At 39.1% G+C, this 13,900-nt stretch overlaps 1 protein-coding gene across 1 annotated transcript in view; it reads right to left on the reverse strand.

Annotated features, from left to right (window-relative positions):
• The window catches only part of tbc1d14 (TBC1 domain family, member 14), a 46,798-nt gene that overhangs the window by 23,172 nt on the left and 9,726 nt on the right, over positions 1-13,900 (reverse strand). Inside the window, exon 4 of the mRNA XM_030162432.1 lies at positions 5,098-5,221. Within this exon, the coding sequence (XP_030018292.1) occupies positions 5,098-5,221 (124 nt within the window). The remainder of the gene's footprint in view (positions 1-5,097; positions 5,222-13,900) is intronic.

Consider the following 13,900-nt stretch of genomic DNA (forward strand, 5'->3'; position numbering starts at 1 on the left):
TGTCACGCTGGCTTTCAGTAAAGTTGTCTCATTTCCTAGTAATGATGTAAGAGCTCTCTGGGTGGCTGGCTCCACTGACTGACTGGTCCACTGGCTGACTGTTACACTAATGGCTTTTATGGCTTAAAGCTAAAGATAAACGCAGTGTGAAGATGATGGCAGGTTTTTTTTTCTGGTACCACTAGTTGCGCTGTAAAAACAAAGTGGATCATCATTCAAGACTGACAATAGCGGGAGTAGTGAATTTACTAAATGCGTGATCATATTGTTTCATATTTATGACTTAATTCTCTTCATATCAGATTAACCTGTCAGTGTGGCTAATACTTTGTACTTTCTAGTATTAGTAATGCTGAAGAGGGGTTATGAATGCTGATTTAATTAGTGGAAAACCAGGATTGCTGCCTGTGCATCCTCATTAAAACACTGGCTTTTTCCATACACTGAAAGGCCACAGTGGGGTGGTCACTTACACTCATTACTAAACTGATCCCACTCTGCAAACCACTCACGTTAGTCCCAGATAACCTTCCAAGCCTTCACACACAGAACTAAGTATTCATAAGTCTTGTGGCTGCGATGTGGTTTACAACAGATAGAATGTGGGTGCATTCAGTTCATGGTAACTACATGAATAATGAGCATTTAGGATACACTGTGAACACAAAATAAGTTTTCTAGTCATGGTGTGAGACTGCAGACAAGCTGTAAAATATGTCCTGCTGCTACTGTGAGGAGCTTTGTCAAAAAAATTACTTTACAACCTTGATGATTCCACAGTAGTGTCATCGTGATGCACAGGCTTGACTACGGGACAGTGAATTCATAGGAATGTATTTACCAGTTCAAGGAAGCAATCAAACTTTACTGTCAAGCACTACAAATCAGAGAGTCAACAAGACCTTAGAAACCTTTTTAATATTATTGTGTGTCGATTCTAGCTGCATTCCTCTCATTTTTGTATGCATTTTGTAAGATTATTAAATAGAGACTGTAAGGTAATGGTGGCAAAAATGTTATGGTGTAACAATTAGATGCATTACTCTAGACATTTTCCACATGAATTCTCTATAATACCAACATGTACATATTTAAGTAGGTTCTCTAGTGAAATCTAGTGCAAGGTCTTCATTTACACTATATTCATTTTTGGCAAACAGCAGGCGACAACTCGGGGCTGAGAGGGAGCACAATTCCTGTTAATAAGTCTGAACTGATTTGGCAGATTTGGTAAAGCAGAATGACAACAATGTAGCCTACAACCTCCAGACAAACAGATGGAACCGGATGGTAGAGTATTAGCAGCCAACACAGAAACAATCCACAACATGTTTTACTGGAAAGTGGAAATAAACAGAGCTAGTAATTCAGCTGTCAAATGAGCTGTGTGTCACTTTAACTGCATCGGTGGAAACAGCAGGAGGAAATCCCTTGACACGCTTGAAAAAGATCGAATAGAGACAGAGCTGCCATACTGCTGCACGTGCTTTTGTTGAACCGAGCTGTAGGCTTTAGCTGTGGTTGATGCTGTGAAGATGGGTCATCTCCTGGGTGGACACAAATACTGTCAGCACATCGAGAAAATCTATACATTCTCATCTTTGTAGAGCCGGAAAACATCCTGCCTATCATCTCCATGAAGCACAGACCTACAACAAGCTGAAAGAAGCTATTATGTGAAACCTGAGCCATCCTCTTCCTCTGCTGCCTCTCTTTCACACTCCGACTACAAATGCCCTCTGCTTCTGCTAGACAAGGAGACACAGTGGGTCACCGAGCTCACCCACTTGTCCTCCGTGTCCACGGTGCGAATGCTCACTCACCATGAACGCTGCGGTTCCTTACAGACGGCCAGTCCTCCGGTGGGGGTTTGTTTCCAAAACCCTAGCCTAGCGTCATCGCTGCTCCTCAGGGCTCACTCCTGGCAACAGGACACCAAGGAGCGAGAGGAAGAGGAGGAGGAGGTGAAGAAGGACAGCGGAGGGACAGTCAAGCTGCTGACAGAGGGACACACCCCGCATTGGAAGCCATGCAGCAGCAGCATGATACCCCTCTATTTTCCTCCCTCTCTCCGTCAGTGACGCTACAATGAGCCGCTCTGCATCAGGTCTATCTCTACTCTGTGTGTGTATGTGTGTCAGCAAATCAGCACCGCCGTGTGTTATTAGTCACCGACGCTGCGCTCAAAGGAGCTCTGCACTCTGCTGTGCCCTGGCAGCCTTTCTAATCAACCCCAGAGTAATGGATCAGGTTTCCGCCAGTCAGCCCTGTGCTCTGTTAATCCAGTCAAGACTGAACGAGCTCCTGCAGCCAAGTCTGTCTAGCTGCTTCAAAACTGATTCTCAGTGTGCAAGTCAATGCAGTGGGTGTTGATCATAGACTGCTTTATCGAGTATCTACATTAACAGTGAATCACTTCATACTACAGATGCACAGTATTAGAAGAAAAAAAAGGCAGGTGATTTTTCTTCAGTATGTATTGTAATATGAATAAAAAGCATGAATCTTCACCAAAAGACTTGAATAGATCCATGTCAAATATTTCTCTGATTTGGAAACATGGTCTAAGTCATCAGAAATCATCAGTCATCTAAAGTACCAGTGTTTTAGTCTACAGCATCCTTTCTCTAACAGAAATAAATAAGAACTGTGCAAATGTTCTGTTGTATGGAATTGCAAAAACCACCCTTGATGTGCCTATTGAGCAGGGTCACATGGTAATGACAGCTCTATTTCATATATTACTACATAGTTCAGAATTTTATCCAGTTTCAAGGCCACATGTGTCTTGGCTACCACACAATGATTTAAAGGCTCAGCAAGCGATAGAACAATGACGTTCTTCAGCAAGCACTCTTCCATAGTGACCAAACATTACGCTGAGACCTCCAGTCATAACTCCCCAGACTCACAGAAGTCAAAGTGGTGTAAATTAGATGATAAAACTTGATTCACAGCTTTGTTCTCAAAGGGGAGAGGTCGCAGATGGAAAAAAAGCTCCGCGTGTCCTGTTATAACTGAACAATAACCCAGACAAATAAAGGTTTACACAGTCAAATGACCCCACCTTTAAAGAGGAACGTCAGAGCCATGACAAAGGCTTGAAAGCCTAGCCTTGTTAACTGATTCCTGAGGTCCAATATAAGGTTACAACCACAGATAAGATGAAACTAACCTCATGTGGGTGCTGTAGATGTGTGGTTGTGTATGAACACATGCACTCACTTTAGTACAGTGTTAACATCAAGCAGTTTAACGCAACATGTGACAAGTTATAGGGTTTAGATGCAAACTACAGGATGCATAATTAGCAGATCTCCCAATGAGGCATCAAAAACAAAGAACAAACCAGAGAGCACCGTTTCCCCTGATGTCACACATTCAGTAAATGATAGTACAATAACAGGCTTGTGGCAGCTCTGATTACATGCTGCCATCTTGTTGAGGGGTTTATTTTACCAGCAGAGAGCTGTAGTGCTCTTTAATTGGACTTGAGACACTCCTCTGTCTGTGCTCTGAGTGGCAGTGGGAAATATAAGGTTTATAGACACCAGATGGCTATCTGACAAGGTCGCCAAATCACTGTGTCGTGTTGTGTAAAATATATATACAAGTACTAGATATTTTAGTTTTTAAGCTTTTTGGGTGTTTTATGCCCATTTATGGTAACATTATGCCAAATGATGTGACACATCATCCACAGCATCCAACCCCCCCCCCCCCCCCCCCCCCCCCCCCCAAACCTAAGGACAACACTGTCAGATAACTTGTCAAAACAACAGATAGCCTTAGTAACCAATTTCAGCATTTCATTGAAAATAGCATGATCATGTCAAGAAATGTGTACACAAAAACACAACAAATTGTTTTGTAATTTATTACGAAACAAAACATATTATTTATTTGTGCATGCACAACGCCAGCAGAAATAAAAACTTGACCATATGTTCTCTGTATGTTACTGATGCAGGTCTATTCTATCACTATCCAATTATCTTTCAACAAACTGTAAAAACAGTAAGTGGTTGTTTACTTTTCAGTACATAACATGCTAAAAATAGCAAGATGTCACTGATGGGACAGTGGCAGAGGGTATTGTACACCTGGGTTGTGTAGTCTGTTCCTTATTATTTAGAGATCTTTTTAAGTCCTGGTTCACACAGTCATTACATAACACTGCCATCAGTTGTTACATTATCTGTCCTAAACACAATGCTGCTATACCTGTTGGCCTATTCTTGTCCCTTTGTAAGCTCTTCTTGAAAAGCATTATTAGATCAGAAATTTGCTGCTCATCTTTTTAATTTTTAACAACAGCTGTTCTACAGGGCAGTGCAATACAAGCAACAATGGCTCCATTTAAATAGAATCAAACATGACATTAAGCATTTTAAATCTATAGTAAAATGAAGCAGCTGGCAAAATAACCCCCCTGGCAGTTTAGACATGAATCACAATCAGATCCTACATCAATCTAAACAGTGCAGATGTATCTGAGTGTCACGTAGTGGTCCACTTTATTCGACCCGGAGGTCACAGGATTTACTGCACCAGCATAAACCACAGCTGATGTCAAGGCCACATAAATCAAACATCTGACAAATGGAAGACTTGTTCTCAAGGATGACTGGTTTATACCGACCCAAATCAATTAGATACTGTAAGTGAAAACTGAGAAGATTGGTTGCATAACAAATTGTCTAAAATTATATTATTTATGCCTCTCTGTCCCCAAAAGGCCATTACAAAATTATCATGCCTTATATTTCATATCCACTGCAGTACATGGTTAGGCTGGAAAAAAACATATCACATCATATGCAGTACGAAAGAACCAGCTTTTTAGTTGCTAAAAGTAGATCAATCTGTTCTGTCAAAGCCAGGAAGGCAGTGTCTGCTTTGATACACTGAACAATATGAAGAAATCAAACACACGTTCCTTGCAAAAACACAGCAATTGTGTGTTTGTATGGATAATATCTAATCTAGGATACACACAAACCTCAGCGACCAGAGCTTCATATGCTTTAAAATCAACAACATGCAGAATGGGTGACAAACACCGCATGTGCTGTGATCCTAAAATGAGGAGTTTACCTTTTGGATCCTTTTTGGGTCTTTTACGGGGCCTTCCCGTGGTGGGACTTTCCCAAACAGCTTCCATCCTGGATCTCTCTGCTCCACTGACCGATTATCCTTCACCCTCCTGGCAAACAAGCTCCTGAGAGAGAAGATGGACAAAGGTGGAGAGAAATTAGAATGCAGGGTAAATAAATTAAGCTGTTCACACACTGAGTCACAAGGGGAACCCCTGTGTATGTGTATGTGTATGTGTATGTGTATGTGTATGTGTATGTATGTGTGTGTCCTGCACTGCTGGGATAGTCCTCATCAAGGAATTCAAGAACAACGGCATACAGGGCAAACAGTGTGTGTTTACAACCAATAAAACATCAATATGAGCCAACAGGTCTAAAGACATAACATCACACAGACCAATTTAACACATCACCAGGTAGGATGTATCCCACCATATAAATGCTCTTTTCATTTAGTGCACCATTTCAGAAAAGAAATTACTCCAAACACTTATATGACATAATTCTGTTTAAATGTCATCCATAACTTAACAAGGAGAGTCTAAATCAAAGGTGTCAAAGTCATCTTATTTCAGGGGCCACATTTAGCCCAGTTTGACTTCAAACAGGCCAGACCAGCACAATTTTAGCATAATAACATACAAATAATGAGAACTACAATATTTTCTCTGTGTTTTAGTCCAAAAAGTAAAATTACAGTATTAGAATTTTTACCTTTACAAACTATCCTTAAACAGAAAATGTGAATAACCTGAAACTTCATGAACAACTTGAAATTTCTCGAAGGAGTGATATTTTGCTTTTTGTAAATGGAATTATGCATTTTAAAACATTTCCCTGTGGTCTACATAAACTGTAAAAGCTATGTTTGGGTCTGAATTCTTCATTAATTCAACTCCACAGGTCCATCTTCAACCCTATTTCTGAGTAGTGACACCTGAAAGGTCATTTTGAGCGCTGACCCTTTAAATGCAAATGACCCCACCCGTTCCAGGTTGTTGACTGTGCTGCTCTGTTCTGTTCAGCCGCTTGTGTTCGTTAACACGACCAATAACTTAACATTTTAGGAAATCAGCTTGAAGTTTGGACATATTTTCAGTATGGACTACAACTGCTGCTGCTGACAAACAATTATGGCGTACTTGGAGAAATGTTTGTCGGAAGTCTTGACCTTATATGTGCAAATGTCATGACATAACTAGTTATAAAACGTAACAAATTAATAGGGAATTGAAATGGGTTGTAGAAATCAACTCGATTTTTGCTGAAATTAATATAAAGATAGCTTTGCAGCACCTGGAGGGTTCAAATTCAATCTTCATGAACTATTAGGGTCCAAATACACACATAAATGTACCACAGACTAATAAAAGTGGGTTTAGCAAAATATGACACCTTTAAAAAAAAATAAGTGAATTTCTAAATTATTATGCCTCAGCTAATCATTTATACATGTGCATACATGTGTTTATGCTCAATACAATTTGACTGTCAATGTCTTTTTACAAATTCATCTCATGGGCCGAATTGGACCATTTGGAGGGCCAGTTTTGGCCCACGGGCCGTATGTTTGACACCCCTTGTCTAAATGATTTCAAAGTGGTAATTACAAAACATTATAATCTCAAAGTTGAAAAAGCAACAGGCATGAGATAGCGCAGCTGTATTCAAATTCAGAAGACTGTGCTTGAATGACACACAATATGCAGAGCAGTTCAACTAAGATTCAACTGGTGTTAAAACACCAGATTAAAAGCATTTTCTTCTGTTCAGCTGGGCTCACAGTGGCATTTAGCAGGCTGCTCCTTTCATTCATCCACCTATCAGTGCTGTGTTGTCACAGAGCTGTTGCTGGGCTTTTAATTAAGAGGCTGAATAGAGCTGAGCTGTAAAAAGACGTTTCAATAAAAAGCCCCCGCTGACCACAAAAGGTGGCATTACCAGCAGGGTAAAGTGCTGAATATCAAAGATCACGCTGTCGGGCTGAATCTCACTGAAACAATTCACCTCAGCCACGTTATTTAGTCATTTGAGTCACTGATAAAAATGCAAAAATAAAATTAGTGAGTATATTAATGTAGACCTCTATAAGAAAGACACAGTTTAAATAATATAAAAGGAAGAATTTAGGAACTCATGGAATTGATTGTGTCATTTACTGGAGTTTTTGTGTGAGAATAAAAAAGGCTTTGGATTAAAGTAGCTGCACTAACATGACTTGTCCAATGCCACTTGACATTAGATGAGTTATACAAGCAGGAGTCACAGCTGAATTTGACCTCTGACCTGCTGACTGATGCTGCGCAGACCCTGACCTGACCTCGTTGTTGTGCCTCTGGGGCAGTGATGACAGAAAACATGTTGTCTCTTCCACGGGTATCTGATCATCTGAGCTGCAGGCTGCACTGTCCTCGGAGACAGAAATCAAAAGCCTTCTATTCTAACTTTAGATTCTAATGTGGGAGATGAAGCAGTTTATAGCAAAAATGACAAAGAAAAGGACCTCATGCTTACTGTACTTCAGGTTCGAAATGTGTGTTTCAGTACATAGTGAGAGTTAAAGGTAATAAAATAATAACTGCTCAAGTGGCTTAAGTTCTATCTCATGGTAGACCACGTGATGATCTAATCTTTTTCCATTATTTCTCATTCCAGTGATCATGTCACTGTACGTTGTCTTACTCCCATTTCAAAATTCCACATAACTTCACTTGAAAAGAAGAATAAATGTACAGCTCATGTGTCTTTTTTCTTTGACACACATACAAACAATACAACTAGAGTTGCAACCCTAAACTGCTGTTGCTGAATAAATACAGGTGAGAAATGACTGAGGAGGTCACTGTAGACAATGTAATATTTACAGAAATTCAATACAACATACAGGTTTTAAAATACCCAACTGCAGATTCTTGATACCACGTGCCGAGCTGCATACATTTTTCTGAACCTGATGTTTATCAACAGAAGTATCAATGTCACTGAAGAAATGGGATGTAATTTCGTCTTTTTAAAGAAGAATATCTGGATTTTTCTTTGCAGTACAAGTTAGTTTTCACTGCTGATTACTAAAGTTTATTAACTCTATTTTAATTATCTAACAGACAACTGGCATTAATCCTAATTTTAACCCATAAGGACCCAGTGCTACTTGTGTCAGTTCCCACATAAATGTTTCTCTATAGTTAACTAGTGATTTATTACGATTCATGATATTATCCTATGCATTTTTCATTTTTCAATGTGAATCATGTATTTTACTATATTTAATGTACTGATCATGTACATGGTCATGAAAACTTAAGAGCAAATTCAAAGGTTATCATATCAGAAACAAAAAAAAAAAGAAAAATGTACTTGTTCATCAAAGATATTAATAACTGAATGTAAAAACAAGTGTGTCCATCCACTGCCATTGATCCACCTCCATGGGTTTTCACGTTCACTATGGAACCTCTGAACGTCCAAATGGGTCATATTTGATTATGATTCAAAGCTGAGAAACTGCATTTTACCTCAATTATTTACACATATTGATAGGATTAGTGGATCAACAGGTTTTAAACAGTTTAGATCAGTAAAAGCTTTTGGTCGCTGGTGGCTGTTTGGGTCTTTATCGGTTAATCTTAAAATATTTCTCAACACCAGAAATTCTGTTTTCGTGATGCAAAGATATGCTATCCCTCATCTATTTATACTCTACAATAAATTTTAAAATTGAAAATGAAGAAGACACCTCAGATCATGGACTAGAATTGTGCTAAAAACCATTATGATATCTTTTGGCTCGATCACCTCGCTTTATTTCACTCATAACTTCATAAGGGACACATATAAAAACAATATAAAAACACATAAAATTAGGGCTGTGCAATTAATCGAAATTCAATTACGATTTCGATTATTAGACGCAACGATTACAAAAATTATGTAATCGAGAAAAAACGATTATTAATTTTGAGTTGTTTTAATTCACGCGCACGCAAGCTACCATGAGCTGCTCTGCCCCGCCCCCATCTTAAGCTACTGCTGCCAGCTAGCCGACAGGTCCACACCAAGAGGAAAGTTGTACCTAGCGGTCTGGAAAAATGGCAGGAGAATCACAGCAGAAGTGCTTGGTAAACAAAAAAGGCAAGTCAAATTCAATTGTATGGAATCACTTTGGGTTTGATGAAGAAGACAAAGAGCAAAAACACATCACGTGCAAAAAGTGTTTCGTAGTTGTGTCCGCACCGACCGGTAACACAACAAACCTTTTTAACCATCTAAAGTTTAACCACCGCCACCGTTATCATAATCTTATGAAAAACTAAAACACATAAAAACAACTTCGTCCACAATGCAATCTTCAGTTTCTGAATCTCTTTACGCTGCAACTCCCGTATTAACCTAACCCTAACCCGTATAACCCTAACGTACGTAATCTAGATGGCTGATGTATACAGAAGGCCTGAACTGAAACCTCACGGCACGCCACTGAATTTACTATGTTTCATACTACATTGCACATACTTGAATTTATAATTTGCACTTTACGTGAGCTTTTTTTTTTTTTTTTTTTTTTTAATTGCTACAATTCTATGGCAAGTCTATAGCAGTTGAATTACAGTACACTATTTATTTACAAAAGGAAACATACTTGAATTTACAGTACACTTATTTGCATTCAAAGATTTTTTTGTTTCGTACAAAAGTGAACATACTTTGTTTTAGTGGTTAAAAGCTTTATTTATGTTTAAAGAGTATATTTTACATTGTTTTGCAAGAAAAAAATAAACAACTTTAAGGTTAACAAATAATCGTTTTTAATAATCGTGATTTCAATTATTGCTAAAATAATAGTGATTTTTTTTTCTATAATCGAGCAGCCCTACATAAAATACAACCACTGGACCAATTATATGCACCGATACTGTAAATAGTGTCAAGCCATGCAAAGATCTTTGTATACTCACTGATCAGAGTTGCACAAGACATTTTCAGATATAAAATGTTTACAAAAGCAAGGAAATGCTGCTCACTGGACACTCAGGTGCAACTGAGCTGACTGGCCGAAGCAGGTTTTATTTGGTCCTTTTCATCTTTAAACCATTTATGACCTGCACAGACTGTTGTACTGATTGGTCCAAGTTAAACCTCCTGCCCAGATGACTTTTAGAACCATGGGTAAAGATTAAACACGTGTGGCCATATCAGTTAATCTATGCCACGTTTTCTCATGACAATGTGATAAGTACATAGGAGCAGGTTTCAAGTTTTAGGAAATTTCTGATATTTAATCTGGTTCAAATGCCCTATTGAATTCCTCAGATGTTGTCTAGTCAGATGACGTCTACAGTTTATCTCCCCAAACACTAATTATTTTTGAGCAATTGCAAATTACTCTTACTTCTCAGGTGTAGTGGCTGCCTCACATCAGCCGTGCATATTTTCTACTAAGCCACAATGTAGACACATCAACATGCAGCGAAGGTATTTCCTCATTCTGCGAGTGACTCAAGAGGTTAATGAAGTGACAACACACATAGTTAAGACCATTACATCTAAACTGTCTTCACCATGATGCGGACTGACTATTTTATTCAGCTATATTCAGATCAGCAGGAGGAAGGCATTGGATGGAAAATAGGCAGCCACTTGCTCTGAAACCCATTTTCTTTTCCTGAGAACAAAAAAATGCTGGAAGATATTAGAAGAGCATTAGATTACAATTCCATGTAGTGCCACAGACTGAAGCTGTTATATGAATACAGCAATATCTACTGTAATCAAAGTAGCCCACCTCCACCCACAGAAAACAAAAAAAAAGGAAACATCAGCTTTAACACACGAGGAAGCAACGGGACGCAGGGAAAGACCGAAATCTGATAGAAACACAGAGGATCACACAAAATCTGACCTAAAAAGAACCAGTGAATTGGCAAGACTAAAATTTTCCTCCAGTTTTAAAGCCGTTGCGAGCTATTAAATATACTGCCTTTCACTGACAAAGTTCATACACGTGTTTAATGTGATGGCATCTCCATGACATGGTACAAACGATGAAACGATGGAATCAAGAATGTACTTATTTTATTCCACATCTACTTCATTTCAAATTTAGTTCTTGATTGCACACTTGAATGCAATAAAAGCAAATAAAATATATGAATTAAATTTAAAAAAAAAAACATGTTAGAATACTGCCAAAACAGGAATCCCCTAACATGAAAAAAGTTACAGAACACCTCTCAGTATTTTTATGTTACTCTATCCTCACCATAGAGTCCCCATGGGCCAGTGCAACAAAACAAGTTCAACAGCCACAGGATCTCTTTCCATTACCCACTTTGACTTAAACCAAACACACAATCACATAAGTGGTATAACAAAGGTAGTTATCACCTCACTCAAGGTTTTCTGACTCTAGTTATGGGCACATTGACATAAAAAGGATGCTGTTGGCACAGCTGACCAATCAGAAATACAGACTGGTCCAGCGGCGAATATTCCACACAAGAAGACATAAAAAGAACAGAGCAGAGGAATTTAAGATTATAATACAAACTAAAAGCAACACAGTTACTGCAGGGGGGAAAGTTGATAAACAAATCACTGTATGAATGTGTGAGATCATGTTCTGATCAAGATCACATCCTGAAGGCACAAGTACCTCCAGCTGTAATCACAACAGCACATTCAGCTAAATGAATGCATTTGTCTCAGTATTCTTATCGCTCTTAAGGCCATTGTAGCCTTATTCTTTCACTTCAACCCTGGTGTTGGTATACAGTCTGAGACAAAGTAAAGACTAAAAACAGAACACAAATGGTAAGTCCAGAAGCCTCTCTGACAAAACTCATAAAGTCAAGTGCAAAGCCATGCTTAGATCAATCTGTTTTAAGTTTTGTACATTGCTTTTCAATAGAAAACCAAAGGCTTTAGTTTGTCTTCAGAGATGATAACACAAGGGTATTGAAAACTGATACTGAAAACAGGGTTAAACCAGATGTTATGTAACTTTTATTGTGCTTCTATGTAGACTGTTTGACTTTTTGCTATAGGATAGGCTCTTCTTCTAATTTACTATGGTATGTAAATCTCTGCACACACAAGAAAAAGATCAATTTCTACCTTTTGCACACAAAAACAATTTCAATGATGCTGAATGGTATGGTATGATGTTTCTGTTCATTATGTGTCTGAGAATGCTACTTTTATCCAATACCAATGACAAACTGGTTCAAACAGAGTACAATTACAGGCTTTTAGCCTCTGCTAAGCAAAATACACTGCTGTGTAAATAATAAAAATGTAAAGCAACAACCAACTCTAGTGTACATAGCATTTTCTCATCCTATATGTTGTTTACAAGTGTACACACCGCCCAGCCTAAAGTTCAAACAGGGTTTACAGAGTGTTGAACTTTAGTAACCCTGTGAGCCACTGTAAAACAATGCATTACACATCAAAGTGCAGAGGCCAGCTCATTGGCATCTTCTTCTTAAAAGCCTCCAATGGAACATTAACCTTTCTTCACTCTATGGATATAACTTTATGGTGTTTCTATGAACGTCAACACAAAGTGATGTTTGCAGTTCCTCTGTACCACAAAACAAATTTTCACAAAGTAGGAGCATGATTTGCATTGAGGGCGAATGAGCCACACTGTGACAGCTGAATGGCTGCAGCTATGGTTGAGTGCTCAAGTGGAACAGCTAGAGTCCAAAAGGATGGGCGCTACTGCTTGGGTTTGCACTGCACTGGTTTGTGGTGGGTGAGGTACGACAAGAATTGAAGGATTTTGCAACAAATCCTGTGCAAATACAGTGATAAGGTGTGGGAGTTATGCATATGCCTGAGTAAACAATGGAGACATCTGGCATGGAAATTCAAAACAAGCTAAGACAAGAACAGAGACACAGTACGTGAAGTTATACGCATCATAAAAGACAAGTGCGAGCAGGACAGACTGCTCCAGGCTGTAGTTTGAAATGATTCCAAGAAACTGTGCATTTCCTTTAACAGAAAATGGACTGGAGAGAACAAAAGCACATTCATGTGCTGATCAAATCTCTTTCCTTTTTTAAACCACAGTAAACAAGAAAGTCCTATACAACTTCAGGCCACAGCGACTACAGAAAGTCAACAATGACAGCTACATATACTGAGCGCAACTTATATCATCTGTAAATTTGTGCTGTCCTACCTGTCGATGTACAGAACAAGTGAAGGGGCTGCCATCCTGCTGTCACCAGAAACAGTCACTCAAAATCCCCTTTCCAGAGGAAGACAAGCAGACACCTGGAGAGTGAGCTTTCGGAGAAGAGTGAATGACAGCAAAAAGACTCCAACTGTAGTCAGCGCTCTGCTTCAGTCAACACTCAGGCTTGTCGGTCCCATAATCTGATTTCTGACAGAGTAGGAAAGTCACATACAGCCTCTGGTTCAGGCTGAGTAAAGACTGAAGGAACAGGCTTCTCCTCAGCGTCTCCGCCTCCTCAACCAGAGGGTTGACTTCACAAATGGGAGGAGAGGACGGGACGACGGGAGTCTGAAGGGCACAGAGGAATGAGTAACTTCTCCATGTGAGGAGGGTGGAGTTACTGGAGACCCTTTAAACTCCAGGCAAAGTCCAGAGAACAGGGTCCCGACGCCCTCTCACACATTTAACAGAAATTAATGTTACCCGTCTATGTCTCCATTCTGTGATGAACTGACTGGTAAATTATTTCTAAACTGTCCATTAACCTTTAATCCATTCTGGTGATGAGTTTTGTATTTTTCCCTGTTATTCAGCATAGGCATCAGCATCGTTCTAC

Source organism: Sphaeramia orbicularis, chromosome 18 (genome assembly GCF_902148855.1).
Source record: "Sphaeramia orbicularis chromosome 18, fSphaOr1.1, whole genome shotgun sequence".
NCBI classification, from domain to species: Eukaryota; Metazoa; Chordata; class Actinopteri; order Kurtiformes; family Apogonidae; genus Sphaeramia; species Sphaeramia orbicularis.